The sequence below is a fragment of the Syngnathus floridae genome, chromosome 6 (assembly GCF_059516105.1).
Source record: "Syngnathus floridae isolate MCC-2025c chromosome 6, RoL_Sflo_1.0, whole genome shotgun sequence".
Taxonomy (NCBI): Eukaryota; Metazoa; Chordata; class Actinopteri; order Syngnathiformes; family Syngnathidae; genus Syngnathus; species Syngnathus floridae.
This window is the reverse complement of record NC_142418.1, coordinates 5,770,645-5,794,373: the sequence shown is the minus strand read 5'-3', so window position 1 is coordinate 5,794,373 and position 23,729 is coordinate 5,770,645. Positions and strand designations below refer to the sequence as shown.

At 42.1% G+C, this 23,729-nt stretch overlaps 2 protein-coding genes and 2 long non-coding RNA genes across 8 annotated transcripts; 2 read left to right on the top strand and 2 right to left on the bottom strand.

Moving 5' to 3' along the window:
* Positions 1-6: 6 nt before the first annotated feature.
* LOC148396093 (cingulin-like protein 1) lies at positions 7-8,553 on the bottom strand. 3 transcript variants are annotated; one of them, XM_088377645.1, is made up of 19 exons: positions 8,407-8,553; positions 6,248-7,103; positions 6,089-6,180; positions 5,771-5,876; positions 5,611-5,706; positions 5,391-5,539; positions 4,991-5,132; positions 4,707-4,919; positions 4,443-4,649; positions 4,258-4,362; positions 4,031-4,183; positions 3,780-3,950; positions 3,430-3,582; positions 2,437-2,526; positions 1,603-1,686; positions 1,298-1,422; positions 851-959; positions 602-765; positions 7-520 (listed from the first exon to the last, which is right to left on the bottom strand). In XM_088377645.1, the coding sequence occupies exons 2-19, from the start codon at positions 7,073-7,075 to the stop codon at positions 445-447; spliced, it is 3,063 nt and encodes a 1,020-aa protein (XP_088233771.1). In that variant the 5' UTR covers positions 7,076-7,103; positions 8,407-8,553; the 3' UTR covers positions 7-444. The 3 variants fall into 3 exon arrangements, with proteins under 3 accessions (XP_088233771.1, XP_088233773.1, XP_088233772.1); XM_088377647.1 differs by having other exon boundaries at positions 6,089-6,153; XM_088377646.1 differs by lacking the exon at positions 8,407-8,553 and adding an exon at positions 8,292-8,395.
* On the top strand, positions 8,539-11,514 carry LOC148396092 (uncharacterized). Of its 2 annotated transcripts, none has more exons than XR_015858897.1 (3): positions 8,539-8,727; positions 10,700-10,845; positions 10,917-11,514. It is a non-coding gene; the product is annotated as an uncharacterized LOC148396092 (long non-coding RNA). The 2 variants fall into 2 exon arrangements; XR_015858896.1 differs by having other exon boundaries at positions 8,541-8,723.
* Positions 9,054-18,457, bottom strand: LOC148396091 (transcription factor 12-like). Its single transcript, XM_088377650.1, has 12 exons — positions 18,165-18,457; positions 15,320-15,419; positions 14,651-14,790; positions 14,440-14,563; positions 14,017-14,087; positions 13,566-13,662; positions 13,374-13,447; positions 12,306-12,482; positions 11,614-11,731; positions 11,380-11,527; positions 10,898-11,127; positions 9,054-10,816 (listed from the first exon to the last, which is right to left on the bottom strand). The coding sequence occupies exons 1-12, from the start codon at positions 18,231-18,233 to the stop codon at positions 10,674-10,676; spliced, it is 1,491 nt and encodes a 496-aa protein (XP_088233776.1). The 5' UTR covers positions 18,234-18,457; the 3' UTR covers positions 9,054-10,673.
* LOC148396090 (uncharacterized) lies at positions 12,277-23,249 on the top strand. 2 transcript variants are annotated; one of them, XR_015858895.1, is made up of 4 exons: positions 12,277-12,485; positions 13,022-13,178; positions 21,351-21,397; positions 22,846-23,249. It is a non-coding gene; the product is annotated as an uncharacterized LOC148396090 (long non-coding RNA). The 2 variants fall into 2 exon arrangements; XR_015858894.1 differs by having other exon boundaries at positions 12,281-12,485; positions 13,022-13,174.
* The last annotated feature ends 480 nt before the right edge of the window (positions 23,250-23,729 follow it).

Below are 23,729 nucleotides of genomic sequence, written 5' to 3'. Positions count from 1 at the left end.
GCATGATTATCATAATGTGGGCAATCCACAGATTTATTTTATTTGTTTGGAGTTTCTGGAGGTTTATAAACATCAATACACAGTTTAAAAAGTACAGTGCAGTACATGGAATTGTTAGTTGGGAGCGACAGAAACACAGAAGACCATCCAAAGAAACATTTCTATAATGGACTTGAGAAAAGGGCTTGTTCACAATTTCTTTTTCATGTCTTTGATGGGGTTAAGTTTGTTCCAAGTTTGACAACCCCAGTGAAAGTAAATGGAATGTTGGGCTGTCTCAATAATCCACATTATGTGCACTGGAGCTTTGTTCGCCACATCATGTAGTTAGACATATCGCCACTAGAGGTCAGTGTTATCACAATGCCAGGGTAACAGGAGTTGTTACTGAAATTGCTGAAAAGAAATCCTAAATAAGTCCAAAGGAGCGAGTTATTTATCCAGTTAATCAGAAGCAGTGTCATCCAGGCCGTCACCTTCCTCCGTCACTTTAATAATATGAGGCGATTTCCGTTTGCGTCTGGTGATGCGGATAAGAAAAGACAAAACAAAGTTAAGCAGTACTTTGCCTTTTGTGTGTAATCCGACGTGAAGCATTCACCTCATGTCTTTCCTCATGGTGTCAATTTGGCCGTGAAGCTGCTCGTTGGTCTCGAGCTGCTCCTCCAGTTCTCTCTGCAGCTTCTTCTTGGCGTGCTCCAGGCGCTCGATCTCCTCCTCGGCCTCGTCCATCTGCCTCTTGGCCGTCTTCAGCCTCTGAGTCAACTGCGCCGTTTGCAACAAGTCAGATAGCAGCTGGCCGCAGGCGAGCGAGCGAGCGAGCGCACGGCGGTGACGCGAGCTCTCCTACCTGGTCCCTGTGCGTCTGCAGGTTGGCGTGATCCTCGTCGGCCTGCATCTTCATCTCCTTCACCTTGCGCTCCAGCTTGCGGTTGGCTTGCTGCAAGTTGTTGTTGTCCCTGAGAGGAGATGCGCCAAGAGATCAGATGCAACTTGCTGTAATTTTACACCCTCCCACTATGATGCTCACAGCCTTGCCAGCGTAGAGAAAGTGATACCACAAGGGAAATTACCACAGAACCTTGATGTAAAATATGGTCTCTGTAATAGTTTACACTGTGGGATGAGATAGTCGTTAAATTTTTTTAGTTACCAGTAGGCCTGATTTTTGATTTTGAAATATAATCCGAATACCATTTTCTTCTTCAATATTGCGATTTAATATGTGGTTAGTCATAAGTTTCTGACATCCAAAGTCATTATTACGTCATAAATTAAACTGTCAGTTAATGGTTACCTTTCCTCCCCTTGCAACCGCTCCTCAAGTTCTTGAATGCGGCTGTTGAGTTTGGAAATGACAGAATCCTGGTTGGTCCTTTGTGATCCTTCTAAATGAGCCACTCTACTCTTTAGGTCTTTAATCTGAAATGAAACAGAGGAATGTTACAAACAAGGCAAACTTCAATTTATTTCCAGTACAGGTCAGAGCCAATATCAATAAATCAATAAACACTTCAATGGAGAGAAAATGGTGGCATTAGCTCGGATCGACGACACGTACACAGTAGATTCTTCTTTTAATGATGAGATGGTTCACCTTACCTGTCTTTCCAGACTCGTGTTGTCACACTCCAGGTCTTGCCTGACTGCTCTTTCCTGCATCAACTCACTCCTCATTTGATCCACCTGACACACACATCACACAAGCCTGCCCATCAAAATGTACACTTTGGCACAATTGTACTCTCTAGTCCAAGAACGCAACACAAAATGTGCAAAAGACAGAAATGTAGGGTCTGAGGACAAACATGTCGCTACCTAATTGTAGCGAATTGTTATGTAGCTGTAGCTAGCTGGTTATAGATAAAATCTATAATTGCTATTATTATTATTATCTAGATGCGCAGACACAAAAAAAAAACTAATGAAAAAGGTCATTTTCAGTTTAAATGGACTTCATTAAAAAAGAGGAAAGGCTGTCTAGTCTAAGCAGCCTCTCATCTCTAATAACATCCAGAGGCCCAGTGATGGGAAAGTGAATCACCACACACAATAGTTTGTGTCTTTGCGCAGCACCCAAAACAGTGTTTTGTGTCAATTAGTTCTCAGCGCTTTGCTTCTAACAGTGGGACGGCTAGAGTTACACAGAAAAGGGTCCCATGTTGATTGACATAAGTTAATAAGAAACATATGATATGGGAAGAGTGGAGATGTACATCAACATGGCTATAAACTGAACACGATGAAACAAAAACAGATTTTTTAGGATATTTCTGGACAGCTGTGAGGAAATTTGAGAATGCAGCCTGCACATCTGTTTATGGTAAAAGCACAACTTGAGGTAATAATTCTATAATGGGCAGGTTGACCTTTGACTCAATCTGTATAAATAAAAAAGGTCAGTCAGTGTTTGTATAGAAAGTCATGTAAACCTGCCTGCTCTTTGGTTTTGTCTAATCGCTCCATTAGGCGGTCAGCCGTGCTGCGCTCATCGTTAACGTCTTCCTCTAGCTGACCAATGCGGCCCTGAGAAGGAAAAACAAACGGTAAAATATTATTTTATTTTGGGATAGAGCTTATTTTCTTTAATGATAGAATACACATATGAGTTTCCTTTTGAAAATCAATAATTTTAGTAATCTAAGAATTTGAATTTATTGCCTGTTGTTATTTAATATCTTATGAAATTGGCTGATATTAGCTCATTACATAAAAAATCTTTTTTTGGAGGGTTTCGTGGTTGCATAAGTGTACACACCTGGGGATGTAGCTGTGTTCAGAATGAACCAATCACATTCTTTACCAAGGTTAGGTTTATTTACATCGCTTTTTGTTAGCCGATACAAAATGGCTGCTCACTTCTATAGTATAGCTAGACCACAGCTGGTTAGAAAATGTATGTATATTAGAAAAGATTGCCTCTCCCTAAGGTGTCAGCGGTTGTACAATGTTTCAGTGTTTGCATTCGGACAGGTCGGAGAACTTTTCCCAGTAAACACGAGGCTTCCTCACTCGACGCGTAGTGTCAACACAGTGATGTCACTGTGTAATGTTTTGTCATCAGCAAGACAAACAGTGCCGAGCCGTGAGATGCCGCTGCGGTGGCGCCGTTCGACACCCTCATCGCTCCCAGGGACAAGGCAAAGAGAAATAGTGGTGGTGCCAGGGCAGATACTAAACACCCCATGGCATGGGACTGAGTGTAACGTAAAGTCTGCTCATGTATGTATAGTAAAATGAGAGTTGTGACAAAAATGAACATTTTGTCTATGGAGTTTCTCATTCATCCATGTCATGCTAATGGACTAATTATTGATTACCGGACTCCAGATCTAAAATTTACAACTGAAAAAGCTTTTTGCACGAAGGGACTGTAAAACTTGGCAAATCTTAAACAAATCTTCATAAAAGCCATTTCAGGCTGTTCACCTCTAGAAGTTTGACATGCCGCTCGCGCTCCTCCTCTGTGGTGGCGTTCCTCTCCTCCAGTTCGTCCACTTTTTGTTCCAGCTGCCGGGCCCTGGACTGGGCCTCTTGCTGCTCCCTGTAACACCTCCGCAGATCCTCCTCCAGAGGAAGCAACTGAGGAACAGAATAAACATGAAGATGAGGAAAGCAGAAAAAATCCGATGAAGTGATACTTTCTATTGTTGTATGTGTGCTAGTTTTCATTGGCATCTCAATGTAGCCACAAAGTCCCTTTGATCTGGTCCATCAGTGACTTTGACATATGAACCCATGTTCTGATGAGTCAGCAAAATGATTAGCAAGGACCACACCTCATCCTGAAGGTTTTTGGCCGTCAGTCGGGATTTCTCCAGTTCAGCTCCCTTTTCCTGCAGCTGTCTGCGCAGGTCGGCCAACTCCCTCTGACTCCTCTCTTTGGCCTCGTCAACTTGGCTCTGAAGAACATCTGTGGAGGCCTCGCAGTCCTCCATGATACTATTCATCTGAGCGGGCAGATTTACAAGCAAAGAGGTGAAACTCCCCAAGATAAGGTTCAGAGAAAGAGGCAGGGGGAGGCTCATACCTTCCTCTGAAGTTGTTCCACAGTCCTGTCCTGCAGCCTTCTCTCATCCTCCAGCTCACTTTTGCTCTTCCACAACTCTTCAGTTTGTTTGCGCTCCTCCCTGAGCTTCTCTTTCATGTCCCTGTGCTCGTGGTTGAGTTTGGTCAGCTTGCTCTAAAACAACCAAGAGTGTAACGCTTATATCCATGTCAAGATACTTTCACAAAGCGCTTTGTTTTTTTTTTTACTTGCACTTCCTCCAGGCGAGTCAGCAGCAAGCGGTTGGACTGACACATTTCCTCTTCATTCCTCCTCACATCCTGCAGTGTTTCCTCCAACTGCTGCTTTTCCCTCTTTAGAACAAACAAACAAGAGGAAAACCTGGCATGATATCATTTAATTCTGTGACATCTTCTCCGTGGAGGCGACCAACCTCTAGCTGCTTCGCTCGTTGCTCCTGCAGTCTCTCCGACACTCTCAACTCCTTAACGGCTAGGCTCAGTTGATCTACCTTGCTGCTCAGCTCCTGCACTCGTCCCTTGAGTTGGTCTCTTTGCTGACTCAGCTCTTGTACCTTCTCCTTGGCAGCGCCGCCCTCCTCCAACGCTTCCATCTTTTCTCGACCCAGCACGCCGTTGCTCTAAGATGGAATGATAAGTCAAGATGGTGTGAAGCACAATGAACGGCTTGGGCTTACCTCATTAGACTTCTCCAAATCTCTGAGGAGATGTTGAAGCTCTAGTTCATATTCTTCTTTCAGCGCAGCAATGTATTTATCATGAGTCTCCACTTCATCTTTGATGGCCCCTTTCAAATCTCTGAGCTCCCCCTCCTGCTGTTGTAGAAGCTCCTCATGCTCCTCCTTCACCAGCAGCATCTCCTGAAAGTCTGCACGCAGCTGGGCCATATCCTGAGAACATGACACATCATCAGCAGTGTCCACATGATCTGCTTAGAAGAATTAGAAGAGTGAAGCCTTACTTTCAAAAGGACTTCTTTCTCCGCATTGATCATGTCTTCTTTCTTGGATTGGTCCAATTCGTCATGCATCTCAGAGAGCTGATGCTGGAGGTCCTTCATCTGGAGCTTAGAACGTTCCCGGTCTGCAATCATTTGAGTCATCCTGGGGAACACACCACGTACAGAGATCACAATGGTTCGACGACAAGAAACAAAACAGCGCTGGCACTATAAACTCACTGGTCGAAATATTAGGTACACCTGTACAATAAAAATATTGAATTATGAATCAAATAGATTTATTTACTATATAAATGTTCAAATTCTAGTAAGATAACAAATTATTTGTATAATACACCAAGCTGGATTGTTTTGTTCTCTTCGCGTTGTTGTTTGAGTGAACGAAGAAAGAAGTGCTCACTCGTCTTTGGTAGACTTAAGTTGTGCCTCAATTTCCGTCAGTTTGTTCCTGAGGTCCGAGAGCTCAGCCTGACTCTTGGCCAACTCTTCCTGTAGCTTCTTCTTCTCCACCCGGGCCTTCTCACAGGCTTTGGCAAGTGTTTTTTCATTCTGGGCGGGGACAAAGTCAACTGTCTCAAGATGAAGGTTTTAGTGACTTTGACATATTGACTGCACAAAACCTTTAGCTCGGTTTCCAGTTTTTGCTTCAGGTCGCACACTTGTGACTCCAAGGCTTCTCGTTTTTCCAGCAGCTGCTTCACCTCTACTGTCTGAGCCTACAGAAGAGAAAGTTCCGATCAAATGTTGAGTCAGTAGTGAGTATTTCCCTCCTCTGCTCACTTTGGCCTCCTCCTCCACATTCTCAGCCGTTTTCCACTTCAGTCTGTTGATCCGTTCAAGCAGCAGGTTGACTTTCCTCCTGGTGACGGACACTTCGTCAGTCGTCCTAAGAAGAATGTCACGGTGCTTTATAGACACTTTGACTGAGCAAAGATGGAAACATTGGCCCAACTTCACTTGGCCTGCCACATGTGTCAAAATAAGCGATAAACCTTAAAGACATTCCAAGGGAATGAGTCATTTTATCTGTAGAAGCAAGATCACGCTCTGCATTCCTGACTGACTGTGTGTGTTCCACTTCTCTATGTAGTCACTCACCCTTCCTTGAGGTAGGTGAAGAGCATTTGTTTCGCAGCGTCTTCATTCGGGTCGATTGACACCTGCTGTCCTTTCAGAAGATCAGGAGTGACCTGGTTAGAGAGCATAATCAAATAGAACCTTTGGAAATGAGAAGTGTGTGTGAGGACATCACTTTACCTGAGCATCTCTTTCGTCAGCTCCATCTGTTTTTAGCACTTTTGCTGCAGTGTTCATCTCATGATGAGCTTTAAGCGGCATACTGGGTTTGTTCTTGTCTCTTTTGTTGGCTTCTCCGCCCAGTAGTCGAGCTCTGGCTGACCCCGGAGGATACACCCCGCCGGAGGTCACGCCGCTGCTGACCCCCTTCAGAGACGACGCCCCGCTGGATGAAGAGGAAGACGAGTCGGAAGCTCGGCCGCTATCCACGCTACGTGACCGCCGCGTTTCCTCTGGGTCCAGACGATTTCTGGGGCCGCCCCTTCCTCTACGCTGGCTGCTGTTGAACTGGTTGATTAGCTTGCCTACGGACGCAAAGGGCTCAGAGTCTACGGAGTTTGGCGACCTTGCGAGAAGGCCTCCGTCCGAAGGAGGCGTGTTCTGGTCATCTGTCGGACCCTCCGCTGGAAGCGGAATCCGGGCTTTGGGCCGGTCCACTGTTTTTCCATTAAAGGTTTGCGACGGGTTAAGATGGTTGAGGTTGTTGCTTCTGGGGTCATACGGTCTGAGGATCTCTGGATGTTTCTGGTAATGAAAATCTGACGAGAAGCTCGTCTCATCCATGGACCGCCTCACCATGCCCGGCTTGTATCCATTCTGGTGGGTGATGACCGATACGTCTCTGTGGCTTTCTTCACTAGAACTGTTCAGAACCACAAAGGGTTGGCCTTGAATCCCTTGTACCTGCACTCGAACTCCAAACAAGCTGTCATGGCCGCCTCTGGAGTTGTGTGGATCAACGTAACTCTTCTGCATCCTCATTTCTGGGGAGCCACCTAAGCCGGCCATCGTGGCTCCTTCTGTATTAACAGATTAACTAAGGGGAGAAAACACAGGGTCTGACTTAGTAAGATTCCAAACAGTAGCCAGTAAATTTACATTCCGAATGATGGTTTGTGTATCAGGCCAAGGGTGTTGTAACCCTTCTGGACGCTGATCCAGCATGAGAAGGCGTACGTAGATGTTTACACAACATTGGAGTTGAGTAGGACAAAGTGACTTAGGGCCAGCTAAGGATCTCTTCTCTCATATACACAGCTGCACATGAAGGCACAATACTGTTTAATTTTTCTGTCCAATGCCAACAAGTCACGCTGTGTGTTAATGACACTGTTGTATTGTATCAACAATACATGACGGCTACAACTGGCTGAGGTCTGCGAGGTGTCGTCACCCACTTCATGGAATAAAGGAGCAATATTTGTCTATAGAAATGTCAACAATGGAGGCATTGTCATCATTGCTATACTCAATTAAAATTTAAAGCAATTTACAGATGTGTTTTGAGTATCTGCCATAAGGATGTCATAACAAAGAAATACGAGTTCACCAATCATATTGTCCCTCAGCTTAAAGATGTAAGTAAAAACTAGCAAATTGTTTTGGCACAAACAATTTACGTACGTGCTTTCTTGCACTGACCAACATCATTGCCATAAATGTGAATTATTTATTCAAAAGTTGGTCACTATTTTTGATTAATAATGTAGGGATGTGTCAGACATCTAAGCATTGCTTTGACATTTAATACAAAGCAATGCACACTTTCTAATTTTTTACTTTTTTTTAACTTCTGAGGTAAAAACCTTTGAGTTGTCAGGTTGGGAAAGTCCTCCTTTAGAATTCCGTAAACGTAGTTTTCCCTCAAAACTTTTATAAGTTAGTTAACCACATAAGGTAAGTAAAAGCATGTGTGTGTTTTTTAATGAAATTTCATATATCAGGCAGGAAAAATGAAAGTTGAGAAATGTTATTCTGGGGGCGGGGCATTGAATTAACAGTAAAGCAAATACTTCACATTCATATAAACCTTTGTAATATTTTTGAGGGTTTCCAGCTTTAATGTTAGCATTAGCCAGTTGTTACCGGGTTCCACAGATGAAATCAGTAAACAACAACCTTGCATATCTTTAAAAACGGCAGGGTTGCTGCATTAAAACAGGGAGGCTGTCTGTCACAAAAAAGTATGCCGCTTTGAATAGATGGAGGAGAAAGAAATCTTTACCGAGGTTCCTTAAACTCAGCACATGCACGCCAAAGAAGAGTAGAATCCGTTATTTGACATTCTTTCAACCTTCGCAATGAAAAGGAGTAAAATCGTAATAAAAAGGTAAACGTACCCGCTGAGAGTGTGAAAATGAGTGAATGTGAATCCAGTGAGTTAAGTCCTCCTCTTCCCCCAACTGTCCCGCTGTCCTGCCTCTGCCCAATGAGGCGTTCACTGACGCCTCGGCGTCCGACATCCCAGTGTCACGTGACAAAGGGAGAGCTTCGGGGACTTGTTGCAGATGGCTCTACACCGGGACTAGGTGGTGCTATAGCCCCATCAAAAAGTCTTTTTGTCTGTCAGTGTATTTTGTTCATATTTAAATGGGCCAAAGCTGGGAAAGGGAAGAGGATGTATTATTTTTGTTTTATTGGTCGCTGGTGCTTTAATGTAGGTATGCACTTTATTTTAATCTGATACAACATGATTTATATGCATTGTTTTTTTGTGATGGCTTGCTGAGTCTCGGGGCTCCACAAACTCCAGTTTGACAATCAAGTATTTGTGTTTTTTTATATTACGTTTCACAACTGTTGCCTACATTTTTAATAGTTTTGTTAGTCTGCTTTAAAAGACAGCTCTGACTTGAGGTGCTCTCGACTGATGAATTGTCGTCATTAATTAAAACTAACTGGTGTTCTGCAGAACCCAATTTGACAAATAGTGATTGATGGGAGTGTAGTACCCCACAAATTCCAAGTATTAACAGAGAAAAAGAGATCAAGAACAAGAAAAACATGTATTGCTATGTATGCAGACACAAGCCATTAGGCTAATTTAAACTGTACACATACTGTGCCTTTTATAATAGCAGAATTTTTTATGATTATTTGAGATTTGTTCAGAAAAACAATAAACACACCATTCTGCATAAACATATTACTCAAAACATGAATCGAGTCTAAAACTGCTCAATGTTTCCTTTGTAAAATCAAGAGTGACAAAAGCATTTACAGACATTTGTATAAAAGTTAAGTTACATAACTTGGGGGGGGGGTGTCCTAAACATGCGCAGATACACACACGCGCACACGCGCGCGCGCGCACACACACACACACACACACACACACACACACACACACACACACACACACACACACATTTGGCTTGCTCTGAAAAGGAATGATGTCAGTGACAAACGTTTTGTTTTTGCCCACCAGTGTTGTTCTTAACAGTGCTAAACATCCAAATAAAAGAACAGCTTCAATAGATAGGATGCTAATTAAAACATTCTTGGAGATCTGTTCATTCACAGAATGGGCCAACTCCTGAAACACACTCGCACACACACACACACACACACACATACACACTAAACTCACAGCAACTTCCACACTCACAAGCCACGGAACAAATAAATCTGCTGTCTGAGCACGAAATGTCATGTCTGCCATTTGGGCAAATACGCTATCAAACTGTCTGCCAAAGTGCAGATGACACCTTGCTACAACGGCGTTTCATCCATCCAGGAAAGATAATAAATATACCCAAAAAATGTACAAAACATCTGCAAGTTACAATGCATTTGTCTGTTTGAAGTATACTTTCAGGCACAAAGTTAGAAGTGTGTTGGAGAAGCGTGGGGATGATTGTTCAACTGCATCGACACTTTACAGAGTCTCTGATGCTCATTTTAGACACAGACTCAAGTATCGAACAGTTTTTTCAAAATGTGCTCATACTTATAACAATTCCAAGAGTAGCCTAAAATGCACTATAACCAAGTTAAAGGTTTATATATTGCCCTTTGTTAAAAATTTCCAGCTGTTCAATGTTTCAGTATTTTTTAAACAACTCAATCAATTGGTGTTAGTGGCACATTCTGACTTATGGCAGCAGAAATGTGTGTGAAATTTGTTTTCTATCGTGTGGCTTTTGTACACGGAAATTGCGTCCCCTTGTGGAGTCCTTCTCTGAGACAGTCAGCAACAGTTTTGAAAGCAAGAATGTTGGGAAACAGAGCTATAAAATGATTACAGTTGGGTTCCCGTTAGTTTTTTTCTTTGTGGAATGCTATAATTGTATTTTTATAATTCTGTCTCCCATTATTTGCCGATGCTACATTCATGGTTGGTGTGATGTGTATTGGAATGTTTACAGAAGGTCAAATGAAGCTCATCTATAGGATATAGTGCATTTTTGGATCTTCTTGAAAGCCAATTCAATTATCCCTAACATTTTTTGAGTGTACTATATATATATATATCCCCCACACACACAATTTAGAGCTTCTTCAACACTGTGTCAACAACCAGATATTAATAAAAATATATCCTCATGAAGATGATGTTGGAAGTCCATATTGGTAAATTGTTGGGAATTGTTGACTGCTGGGATCCTCAGAGATGGCCCATTGGATTTGCAGGGTCGCTCAGACTTGGATGAAATGCGACATGCATGGACTGAGCATCTGTCATGACAGCAGAGATCTTCTCTTCCTCTCTCCTTCTCAGACACGCCGCTTTCGGGTTGAGGTTCCTCTCTGAGGGGCAAGCGGTGGTTTGGTTGAGTGTAAGGACAAGCGTTTTTTTTTTTTGTAAGATCATCTGCGTACGGCGCTCACCTCTGACTTGTTGTTCCAGGCTGAGAATGACGGCCACAGCCTGGTGCAGCACCAGCAGCTTTGTCTGCGGCTTCTCACTCTTCAGATGCAGTTGACACATGTGACCTAGCTCCTTGAAGGCCTCGTTGATGTCACGGACGCGCAGACGCTCCCGAGCGTTGTTGGCCATCCTCCTCTCACGCTCACGCTCGGCCTTCTGTTCTGGACTCAGATCTTCGTCCTCGTGGATACTTTAGCATTGGACGAGATGGGAGAGGAGAATGAATGTTGAATCGATTTGATGTGGATTTTACTACCCTCTGGTGTCCACTAAGAAGAACAGTTCTCTATTTTTGTTCCATCTAAAATATCAATTTATTTCCAATAGTTTAGTCTCCTAATTTGCATTCATATATGTTGTTATCCAATCAAATTTCATCCAGTATGTGCTGTCAGGTCAGACTAGGTGACTCAAAGTATATAAAACTGGAAACGTGGTCTACCTGTCCCGCGTGCTGTTGTCTCCATGCGATTTGAGTTCGCTTTCCTCATCTGACCTTTGACTGTCAGAGCTGTGACTGGTGTGCATCATATCTTCTCTCTCGCTCCTTTCCATCTTCAGTTCCACATTTCCTGGGATTCCCAAACTCCCTGCAAGGGAAGAGGGAATGTTACATACTGTGACATCAATTTGGCAGATGATCACCATCAAGGTTAAAAATTAGCCATTGAGTCACCTCGACATCCTCTTGGCATGGACTCCAGCGTGGTCCCCTGTCTAGCAGGGTACGGATGTCCGTTCTGTGTGCGGCCCTGGAAGGCTGAGTGGTTGTTATTCATGGTAACAGCTTCAACCTTTGCGGCACACAAAAAAGTTGATGAGATATGGCCGATATTTACAGTATGTGTTTTAGCTAGTACACCATGTGAGAATCTTTTCAATAATAATCATAAATTGTGATACAGTATAGCGCTTGTAACTCTTCTGGACCAGGCACAAAACCAACATCTGCTTCTTTGTACCCAATGTCCTCCTGAGTGGATCATTTTTCATACAGAGCAGATCTTAATCCTCCCCTTAAAACTGCTATACACTTTATATTACACCAGCCATGATTCACTCCTAATCGACACATCCAAAGTATGAAATGTAATATCGCTCTCCCCCAGGGGATTAGAATATACTTTCCCTCCAGCTAGGCCCAAATCCGCCCACTCGGCAAAAACATGCCGTATCTGAGGCAAAACCCCATCACCTCGCACATTCAGTACACTTCCTACACAAAGGTGACGTGTCTCTGGCCCATTGTGTTCTGTTTCCTATTTTGCCGATAACATCGTGGAAAAGTCCACAAGCCAAAGAGCGCGCACAAACACAAGATGACATTTGCATACGTGCAGCACCGTGCTTAAATGCTTCAAAGTCTACCATAGTTGGGGTGTGGCACGTGAGTGGCAGCGTGCTGGCGGGGTTCGGTCGGCCCTGGAGGTTCTGGTTCAGCAGGCTGTGGATGTCAGCAGGCAGGCTGGGCATGGGACCCACGGCGTGGTTTCTCAGAACGTGGATCACATCATCCAATCTGTCCAGTCTGTCCTCTACCTGAGACTTGTAGGTGGAAAAATATTTGTTTAATCCTGGTGTAACTGAGCTAAAAAAAGTAACATGGCATACTGGTGGATTAAAATCTCTCTCTCTCTCTCTCTCTCTCTCTCTCTCTCTCTCTCTCTCTCTCTCTCTCTCTCTCTCTCTCTCACTCTGCTGATAAAATCTGTACGATAAAAAGTTATATTACATATTTTAAAAAGTATAAATGACTGTGCTGGCAGATGCTAAGATGCTAGCTATCATTATTTATTTGGGTCAGGCCAGTTGAATGGTTGAATTATTAGAAAGTAGTTTTGATGAATATTTTGGGGGTTTAATAAGTCAGACGAATGTTTAGTAACGCTTTAGACTAGTTGTAATTTGTATAATTAGTTGATTAGTTATAATTGCAGTACGCTAATTTGATTGGTTAGTATGGTCATTTCGAATATAAGACGCCCCGGAAGTGCACGGGCACAGCAGTGTTTTTGACGTTGTCCGTTTGATCAAGTGAATTTGCCGTCTTATGTGAACCTTCTTATGTGTTGTATGGCACTCAGAATGTCCGTTGAATTTTGGTCGGAAAACCGCGACGAACGCCAACGATGACGTGCACGCAAGCGCCCGTGGTAGATACACGCACATCGAGAAGCGCGGGGCGATTATGGACAGGAATTAACCAAAGCGAAAGAAGACAATAGGAAACTCAACTGGTCCGTGAGTACACCGAAAAAAATGACGGAAGTGCTTTGGATAAGAATATGACACACACACTGCTTGGCTAACTGCAGTATGTGTAATGTGCCATGAAAATGGAGTTAAATAGAAAATGTCTGATTTTTTCTGGTGCAACGGGGGACTCTCAAAGGCACTTTATGGTGATATTGACTCAACTATATAATCATCTCTTACCATGGATATAAGTGAGGACTCATAATGTGGCGACCCAGGAGTCTGTACTGAGCTGCGCGGCCACATATTGGTTCCTAGTTACATGCAAAACAAAGAGAAAATAAAATAAACAAACACAAACTAGAAAGCTTGGCACTCCAAATAATCAGTGTTCCGCTGAGGGTAGCAGATTTAAGCCGCTCGACAGTTAACCTGCAGGTTCGCTGGCGTTTGGCAGAGGCGACGGGGACCTCACAGGCGTGGACGAGCTGGAAGGGAAACTGCTGCTGGTGTGATCGGGGGAATAAATCTGGCAGCAGACATGGAGGGAGAGAAAATGAAGAGGAGGAGGAGTGGGATGGGGGCATGGATCATTTTAAAAGCACTTGTCATTTGTGCACCGGCTGCTGTTAAAGCAGCCTCATAACCCAAACTAACTCATCAATTGTGCTCATATTACTAGTCAGCAGCTAATAAAAAGTCTGAGAGTAGTAGCCCTTTGCTGATATGCACTCGCCTGCGACTGCCAGGAAAGACTGACTATTTCCTCTTTGCATTGCACCCCCGGGGCCCTCGCTTTAGTTTTATAGTCTTGTTTTGAATGTTTGATTGTAACGGAGAACAAATGAATTGATGCAATGGGAGTATGGTGCTCTATACTTACAGATGCCAGAGCTTTGCCCAATGTATCGCCCGTCTGTGACCCTCCTGACACATTTGTGTGGTTTCCTGAGACTGACAAATAATCAGAATTAATGAAAGAATAACCAAACAATTGTATTATTTTTTTTTTAAGTTTTGTGGGGTTTTAACCAGAAGTATATTCGTGACATCTGGGTTTGTGATGAAATGACATCACGTTTCTTTTTTTTCTTTTTAAAAAAAAACAAACAAACAAATTAGCCTCTTAATGGCTTCATTTCTATTAACATAGAACAAAATAATTAACCTAGTACCAGAAATGAAAAAAAAAAAAAATCACATCTTTTATCTTTAGCACCCCTTATTTTTTTCCTTTCACTTTTTTTTGTGCAACCTAGAAAGAGGACCTTGGGCACTACTAGCTTCAATGACTTCATTGCCTCACCGGTGGAATTGTCTGTTGTGTTGATCGACGGGGTGTGCGATGATACATTGTTGCGATGAAAACTGGACATGGGAGGGAGAGCTCTGTTCATGTCTGCTGCAATTGCTGAGTGTGGAGAATAGTCCTAAAAAACATTAAAAAACACATGAAGTCCTGGGTTGTTAAAAGAAAAAAGAAAAACGATACGTGACAATCTGGATGTAAATCTCACCAGGTGTCCATGCGGCTGCAGACTGCTGTAGTTCCCCGCTTGCGTTTGGTGGTTGCTGTTTGCTCCCAGTGCACCTTCATAGCCATGCTGGTTCAGCCCATTTACGGCACTCCAGATGTCGGGCAAATTGCTTGTGCCCTCTAAAATGAATGACAATATGTTACATGTAGCACTAGAGTAGCATCTCAAGCAGACGCAGCCTGCATGGGTGTCACATTAATTAAGCGTTATTTACCACTTTCACAGACTGTTTTTTTCCAAACTTAATTAACTTTGTAATCAGCAGCGTAGGCTGAATGACATCAGTCAGTGTTTAGGTGATTTAGCGTATTTGGAAGAAAAAAAAATCAATAATAATTTGAAAGCAGTAAATTGTGGATACTGATCTCAGGGCATCACTGTAGTAATAAAAAAACCCACAATCCTAAATAAGTACAAGTTTTAAACAACATATCAGAGATGTGAAATGTTTTAATGACATAAGAATAAATCCACTTCATAAAGTCTGTGTTTGTGTTTTTGCTCTACTTAAAAGCAAGGATTTGGTGATCTAAATTTCTTTGGCTTACTATATTTATTTATTTATTTATTTATTTATTTTTTAATATTTGGCCAACTCAAATGAGCTGAGTGTTAGAATAGATCCACAGTTGTCATCAATGTCCTTACCAAAAAAAGTGCTGGCAAACACATTATTGGAGACCTTGTTGGACGGATGTAAAGATGAGTTCTGGCTGAAGTCATCACTCCCGGGAGACTGCCCATAAATCTAAAAAACAAAACAAAGGGACAATGTGATCACATTGGGAAATGCAAACTGCCACACGTCCGCGTGGATACTACGATGGGAGTAGTACATTCAAAACAAAGCAGCACACTTAGAGCAGTTGCGATAATCCATAAGCCGCAGATCCGTGCACCTCCTCATCCGGATTTAGGAACCATTCAGCATGAGAAATCCCTGCCCTAATCGTGATCGGTTCTCCTGGCTTCAGAGGGCTGAGATACAATTCCCTTCTTAATGAAACTGAGTTACAGGCCTCAACGAGAAAACCATAACAAGTGCTCTGACCTTGCTGAACCTTTTTTTCATCCAAGGAAAAATTAATTGCAAAGCGGAATTCATCCGAGCTTCCACTTGTGTTACGTTTTGACTACACACACGAGAAGTCTGGGCTGCACCTGCACCTCCCTCCAGCGCTTTGATGTGGTCCAGGAAATGAAAATAAAACTCCCTGCGCAGCATCAATAGGGTGTCAGTTACCCGGACGACAAGTCCTGTAAAGCAGGCTATTAAAGACTCTCTTGAGCGCGCTCGTCCGAGCACACGCATTTGCACACACAAGAGCCGTGACCCTGGTTGGCATGAGTCCCATGGTGATTGCGGGCCAGGCCAAACAGAGGAGCCCCTGCCGACACTGGGCCCGTCTGAGCCGCCACGGGCAGCATATGGCCAAGGATAAAGCCAATTGTCCTCCTTACCATCAGCATAGCAGGCGACCCGTTAATAATGGTCACACCCCCGCCCCAGCACGCCTCCTTTGGCCCCCGCAGGAGAGGAGGCCCGTCACCATGGCATCCTCTTTTAGCGTAGCATTGATTTAGAAACCATCAATCATGGCATCACAAATGATAAGAGACTCCTTTTTTTCTGCACCAATTAAAGGACTTAAGTAGGAAAGGATTCGTATGAAAGTATAGTCAACATATGTTTTGAAAAAGTCTATTTTATCTTAGCTCGATATGAGGTGACCATATTGTTAGCTTAATAGCATAGCTCCTTAAGTAATGTTAAACTTATTGTCTCAAATGTCAATACAAATTTAAATGTATTCATTTATTTTTGTGTGTGTAGATTCTCTGTCATTCAGGTCGTGGTAATGCGCAAACGTTGAATCGAAGCAACTGAACTGGATTCTCTATTTTGGGCAAATTTGTTGGATTTTCAGTTCAAAATTGACTAACACTTATTGTATGTTAATAAACTGATAATATTTGGTCATTTTAATTTTAACCTCACTATAGGACAGTGGAACCCCGTTAAAAATTATTATATTTCAACCTATTGGTATTGATATTTGTTATGTCATTATGATAGTAATGACATGCAGTACAAAATTAGGATTTTTAAAATTTCTTAAAGGAGAAAAAATCAAAAACTGGTACATTTCAGGTTACGTTTTTAATTTCCAACTATTTCAAATCAAGTGCTCCGTACAAGGTTAAACAAAATGGAAACTAGTAAACAACAAAGTAGTGCACGCCAAGGTTTTGCTATGGTATCACATTATCACGTTAAATGAGAGTAATATCAACTTGCATTTGGGAGCCAGCGCTGCGCTCCTCAAGCAAGCACATGCAACCAATTTTCTGCCTCTGTGATCCATGATGTCTGGATATGGTTAGTCTCAGCGAGATCAAAGCTGCCTTTGATAATGGCTGAAGCGATGGAGAGACGGACGAAATCAAATAGAAATAGCGAGCAATCTGCTTCATGTCAAGATGCTGCTTGCTGCTGCCAGGCTGCTTGCCTTAGCTAACAGGAAGCAGGAGCGTTGCCAGCACATTCAAACACAACTTTGTCAACATGCAAACGCCACAAGTGTGCTGTGATATTGGCAAACGTGGTGGTGGTGGTGGTGCTCAATTCCAGATTCAGAAGTGCAGATTGAGCACTTGAAGCTGAGATGCACGTCCGTAGAGAAATAAACAAGAGACACAGTACACCACTCAGTCACAATAGAAAACAATACACCCATAGTCTATAAGCATAGGGTGTCAAACCCAAGGGCCAGGGGCCAGATCCGGCCCACCACATCATTTTATGAGGCCCACGAGGACAAATAGTGCATCGACTTCATGTATCATTCATAAAATTACAAATTGTCTTTGCTTTTGAAAATGTGAGAAATTACTAGCAATTTTTATTTCCGTCCATTTTTTTTTTTTTAATATTTGAATTTTTTTTACTAGTCTCTGATTTCAAAAGTAGTTATTCATCAGTTTGTTGTGTAGCCTTTACTGTATATAAAATAAGGCATTGACAGTCATAATGGTCCTCCAAAGGAAACAATGCAAATGATGTGGCCCACCACAAAAGTCAGTTTTACACTATCTATCTATCTATCTATCTATCTATCTATCTATCTATCTATCTATCTATCTATCTATCTATCTATCTATCTATCTATCTATCTATCTATCTATCTATCTATCTATCTATCTATCTATCTATCTATCTATCTATCTATCTATCTATCTATCTATCTATCTATCTATCTATCTATCTATCTAATCATTATGCACAGACGCACAACTAACTTATACATGCGTGACTTGTGAGCCATAATAATGCCATCACACCAGTTGCAGACCACAATTGTTCTCCCACCGTTGCAACAAGCAAAGCTCTTCCAGTAAATAAAGCCAACGGTGCATTCAATGACATCAGCATCACACATCCACCAAAGTGACTCTTCTGAGATAAAGATGCACATGGGAAAATTGTACTCACGGGCTTCATGTTGTAGCAATACATGAGTGAGTTGCCGCCTGCGCTTGAGACAGGATGAGCACAGTACATAACTCTGCTGCGCTTCACAGTACAGTCCACAATGTGTCAGTTCCGTCAGTCACTCGGTGTCTCTACTCATGTGGATATAGTCCTCTTGCACTTCTCTCTCCTAATCTACCCCTGCTGCTTGTGCAGCTTCCCACAGACGACGTATACAAATTAGGGCTGGACCATTACAGGCAGTAGAAAGGGGTGGCCAAGAGAGGATTTCATGACTTTAGCTGATGCATGGTCAGGACTATGATCAGCATCCCCCCATTTTTTGTTCTGTAGACTTCCATTGCACATCTTAATTTTAGCTTAGGTGTGCATGTGTGGATTGAAATAAAATAGATGTACACTAAATTGTTCCTTGTGATAATTATACAAAAATACATTGTCATAATGAGGAATTGAAATTAATGGACTAATTTTTCTAAGAGGGTTTTTGGGTACCTTAGAGATAAACATTGTAGTTTTTCTTTTTATACAATTTTCCTGGCAGGAATTTACTTATTCACTGGATCTTGATTTTTGTCACATGTTTATTTCTTTCATATCCTACCTGCAAAATGTTTCGGAGCACAGAAAACCTGTTCAGAATTTCCATAATAATGTTATGAAAGTACATTGTGCTAAATTATTAGTACATTGTTAAGAAAATAATTACGCTGCGATTCCCATCTCGACAAGTGGGAAAGAGTTTGTGTAAAATCGAAGCTGCCCTAAGAGCAGAGAGTAGCGATGACAACACAAAGATTAGCCCATTTTAGACAGGTAAATGGGGGATAACACAGCCTTGTCTGACCCACATTTACAAATAGATTCAGGATTGCAGGCACGTGTGTGGCGGCTGGGCTAAAAGTCGTTCACGCTGTCGAGCTGAACAGCAAATGGGTGGCACTTGAACACGCAAACTTCCGCAAGGAGGTTAAACCTCAAGTCTGATGCCTTGCTCTAATAAAAATAAGTTTTATACAAACATACCCTTATGCAACAACCATTTTGAAGTACAATAGAAAGCAACAAAACACAATAAAATAGTAAATACAATGGTCATAAGAATATGTAGAATTTGTTTGTTCTCATGTGTATCTGTGATTTATTTAGTGTCAAATTTGATTTTCCGAGATATAAGATGACATTTGAAGTGGTATAACATGAAACAAATTCTACTTAAATATTCTTGTTCAGTGGTTTTGTTGATGTATTTTGTTGGCTAAATAGTAAATTTAATCATCTCAAATTGATCCAACATTAACATATATAATGTACGTAATTGTTTAGCCTTCATGCAGAATCAAAGGGGGCATAGTTTGATTTTATTTGAGATTTGTCCAGGTGTTTTTAACTTGATATTGTGATATGGTCAATTCAAAATGGCTTGGGCATTTATGCCATTAGGCTAACGAAAGACAGTAATTATGACAATTGTGGTATTAAAAAAAAAAAAGTCATTTTAGCTTTCCATTAAAATAATACACAACAAATAACAATCAGCTAATTTATCGTATTTTTTGCAATTAAGGAAATTTAATTAAATCTTAAATGGTCACTTGCAAGGCACTTGCTGTCTTTAATATTTTATTGATGCATGCCTTGACTGACCTTTCGGGTAAAATGAAAGAGCACTTTGTTTGCCAGCACTGTTGACTGGACTCAAACCGCGCTGCGTTGATCTCAATCTCATCAGGAGGTGAGCTGTGCAAACCACAAAATCTAATCCTGACTCTTCACGCTAGTGTTAACTGGGTTAGCAGGTCAACCGCTCCATCTTCATCACTGCAGTTAATTGCGAAGGAGTACTTGGATTTTATTTTGTTGTTCAAAACCGAACTTCGTTGGAAATAAAGCTTCACATTTTCTTCCTCATCAATGAGCCAAGAACAGCAGCAGCGGCCAAATAACCTTTTCCACTGACAGATCAGTTTTCCCATCTTAGATAGTAGACACACACATGCACAAACCCCAGTGGATAAATGATCCAAGAGCAAATATATACAGTCGCCTAACCCTGAACTTTGCATCAATCTTAGCTAATTGCAGTCTTGTCAGGGGTGCGATTATTCAAACAAGTAATGCAAATGTTAATGAGTTCAAATTTGCATATCTTTATTTTCCCATGGCTGAAATGTCATTGGTTATAACGCTCTACACTGAAGAATGTCACTCCTGATGGCCCCTTGATATGTCGCTGACCATTATGAGGCCGAAAAAATGAGCATCTGAGAGGACTGGGGGGGTAAAAAAAAGATGGCGCCATGCCCAACATTTAACTAAAACCGTTTACTAAAGAAAAGAGATAAAAGCAAATTCCACACAATCTTTACAATCCCAGATTTTTTAATTTGACCTCTCGAGCAAATTCACAGATGCGCAATTGAAAAAGGAATTAAAAAATGAACCGTTTTTTTTTTTTTGGGGGGGGGTTAGATATTGTGCACAAGTGCGGTTGGCACGGCGCTCTTCGTCATGCGCCTGATTTGACATGGCTTAAATAAGTATCTTCCTGCCAGTGATTGGCATTCGCACAAGAAGGGGTGAGTGGGACTGGGGGAGCAGATGGTGACATTCCACATGACCAGACTGATCAATCAGCATGCTGGGACCCAGGTGCAGCGCAGGCGGGCAGCACCGCACCGTCGATTTCAACATCTACAGGGCACCAAAGCACGGGCACCGAACGTGGCACCCTGAGGCTCCGCATGCTCCAGCGTCCCGCCGCGCCAAGGTTGATGACATCACAATTTCCCATCCGCCCTTCCGTGGAAAGCCAAGAATAATGATCAGGGCGGCATGGCGTGCTTGCGGGAGTGACATCAACTGAAGGGACTCCCATATTTCTACATCTGATAAACCAACAAGGTGTGTCAGAAAAATCTCAGGACTGATTCCAGTCAAAAACCAGCATGTCGAGAAAGGGCTCCTGTGGCTTTTGCTTTGTTCATTGCGTGAGAAGAAGCAAGAATTTTGGTAGCACGCCAGCTCACAACACCCTGAGCATCTGACAGTTCCTGGTCGAGAAGCCCATCCTCCTTGGTTATAAAACATTTGGTAGTTTTGCCTTATTTTTATGTTCGGTAGAAGTCTAGCGCAAAGTACAAAGTAATTGTGGAGTGAGTTTTCTTTCTTTTTCTATTTTGATAGGCCCAGCTGCGCCGTCGTGGGAGTGAACACAGCAAACTTACTCTCTGGTCAGTGAAAGTGGATCCACTCATTTCACCTCCTTTCTATTCAGCACAGGAGAGGCGCACGGTCCAAATGATAAAATCTTGCAAAACTACCTTTCAAATATTAGAATATTCAGGATTTGAATATTAGTGCAGAAAACTGTGTAGGCCTGTTGTAGGCAAAGTGCTGTTTGTTTGATACCTGCTGGCGTGACTCTGTGCCGGGGATCTGCAGTGTCTTTGGGATAAGACGTGAATGCGGTGAGCTGATCTCGCTGTCTGGCCTGAGTGCTTTAAGAAGTGGGGGTTGTAAGAGGATTGGAGCAGCCATGGGAGCGCACGTGCGAGCTAGACTCATCCACCTCTGCGCCGCCGTGACCTCACTGGCCCACATTCTGCGGCGCACCTATAACCGGAAGACTGGTGGCTTTAAGTTGTTGACAGTCTATCGTGTGACCTGTTGGATATCCAGCGAGCACGCCAGGAAACACACTCTTATGTGATCTCTCAGAATTGTATTTTCTCCAGATCCCTAAATGTAATTATATTTATAAACAATGTACATTATATGCTAGGATACGATAAAGCTGAGAAAGGTTCCAGCATTGTCACAAATGAGGCCAAGTGGAAATTTTGTAATGGGGGAAAAAAATATTATTACCACAATACTGTAGCTTGCATACTAATTTGATGACAAATTTCACATAAAGTCCTAATTGCAATGAACACGATTCCCGCCAATGTCTATCTATGCCGTCTGAGTGGCGAACAAGCTGCACTCAAGAGATACGGCCAGACGTTGCCATGATACCGTCGCAAACATGGTGGCCCCGTTAGGCCAAGTGTTGCGTAAATCTTCTCATTTGGAGGAAAGAGCAAGGGCAAGGACCACTGAGATGCGACCTTTCGACCTAAATGGGAAGTGACAGGAGATTGACAGAAACATAAATCAGTCCAGAATAGCCGACGACGCAAGGTCAAAAAATAGAGTGAGAAAACAATGACCAAACGAGGAGGAGGGGGGAAAACACATTTTCTTGAGATTCAGAAGAAGTGTCATGGTTTCACACCTCCGGTGTTCTTCACAAGTCAACAAGGTTGGACAAACCAGTGTGACACCTTGTGAAAATCAGACTGATCCAAGTCTGGCCATTTCAGACGAAGGAGGAAAAATATATCAAATCCAGAGCTCACACAGGAAGTGTTCCATCACTTATATAGAGAATATTTGGCCCCATGGTTGCCACATGATAAGGTTCTGCATCAAATATATTTTTTTAATATGCTCACTGAAGTGAGAGGTTTGGACTTTTTGAATGCACCCCAGAAATCCAGTGTTAAATCACCCCTTGATCGCTTTACGGTGCACCTAAAACACGCCTCCGTGACAAAGGATCGCACACATGCACAACATATTTCAGACATGTGGGTGCTACTGTGCATGCTAACAATGTCGCTTTTGTAATGTGCAGGCGTTTGGAGATCACAGGAATGTTGGGGATCATCAAAAGACTCTTTCTTCTGAAATGTGGGACTAGAAGGCAAAGGTCCAGGAGGCCCAAAGTTCCATAATAACATCACAAGAAAAGTCAGGTTTCTTACTGAGTGTGCCAATTCTTGAGTTAGCTCTTTGGGGATAGGAACCACATTTGGTTATACATGGATTCAAAATGCCACACACCACATGATTTTTCCTAACACAGAAATATGGAAACGTTTTTTACAGCAATGGAAGAAAAGTATGTAATAAAGTGTCATTATTATTATTTTAATGATAAAGATGAAACATTTTCAACCCCCTAGAAATTTCTTGTTTCTCTGATTTTTGTAGCACATCAGGTTTTCATAATAATAATAATAATAAAAATTAGGGCTAATACACATATAATAATAATAATAATAATAATAATAATAATAATAATTATTATTATTATTATTATTATTATTATTATTATTATTATTATTATCATATGTGTATTAGCCCGGTAGGGCCTGTTTTTGTCACCCAATGCAGCGTCAACATGTTTGCAAGTTTCGCCATCATCCAGGTTCATCATCCATGACTGATCATCAAAGCAGATGTCTGACCTGCACACAACACAAACAACTAAAATTTGGACTCAGCGTAGCAAAGGGAAGGAAACTAATCATTATATATTCTGACATGTTTTTTCAACTTCGAAATGATCAACCCCCCACCCCCATACCACCCCCAGTTTCATGTGATGCGCAGTGGAGTAACACTACCCTCGTCCATCAACAGATGGCACTATAAAATAAGTCGTGTATTTAGGGCTTGTTTTTATGACTTACTGACTTCATTCTGAGTTTGCACCAAAATGTTTCCCCAATAACT

Excerpts from the sequence above, each read along its gene's own strand:
- LOC148396093 (XM_088377645.1), bottom strand. The coding sequence starts at position 7,075 with ATGGCCGGCTTAGGTGGCTCCCCAGAAATGAGGATGCAGAAGAGTTAC. Across the intron at positions 2,527-3,429 it reads GGCATGTCAAACTTCTAGAG|GGCCGCATTGGTCAGCTAGA; the intron begins GTGAACAGCCTG and ends TTTCCTTCTCAG. Across the intron at positions 960-1,297 it reads CGGTTGCAAGGGGAGGAAAG|GGACAACAACAACTTGCAGC; the intron begins GTAACCATTAAC and ends ATCTCCTCTCAG.
- LOC148396091 (XM_088377650.1), bottom strand. The coding sequence starts at position 18,233 with ATGTACTGTGCTCATCCTGTCTCAAGCGCAGGCGGCAACTCACTCATG. Across the intron at positions 13,448-13,565 it reads AAACGCCAGCGAACCTGCAG|GAACCAATATGTGGCCGCGC; the intron begins GTTAACTGTCGA and ends GCATGTAACTAG. Across the intron at positions 11,732-12,305 it reads CGTGCCACACCCCAACTATG|GTTGAAGCTGTTACCATGAA; the intron begins GTAGACTTTGAA and ends TGTGCCGCAAAG.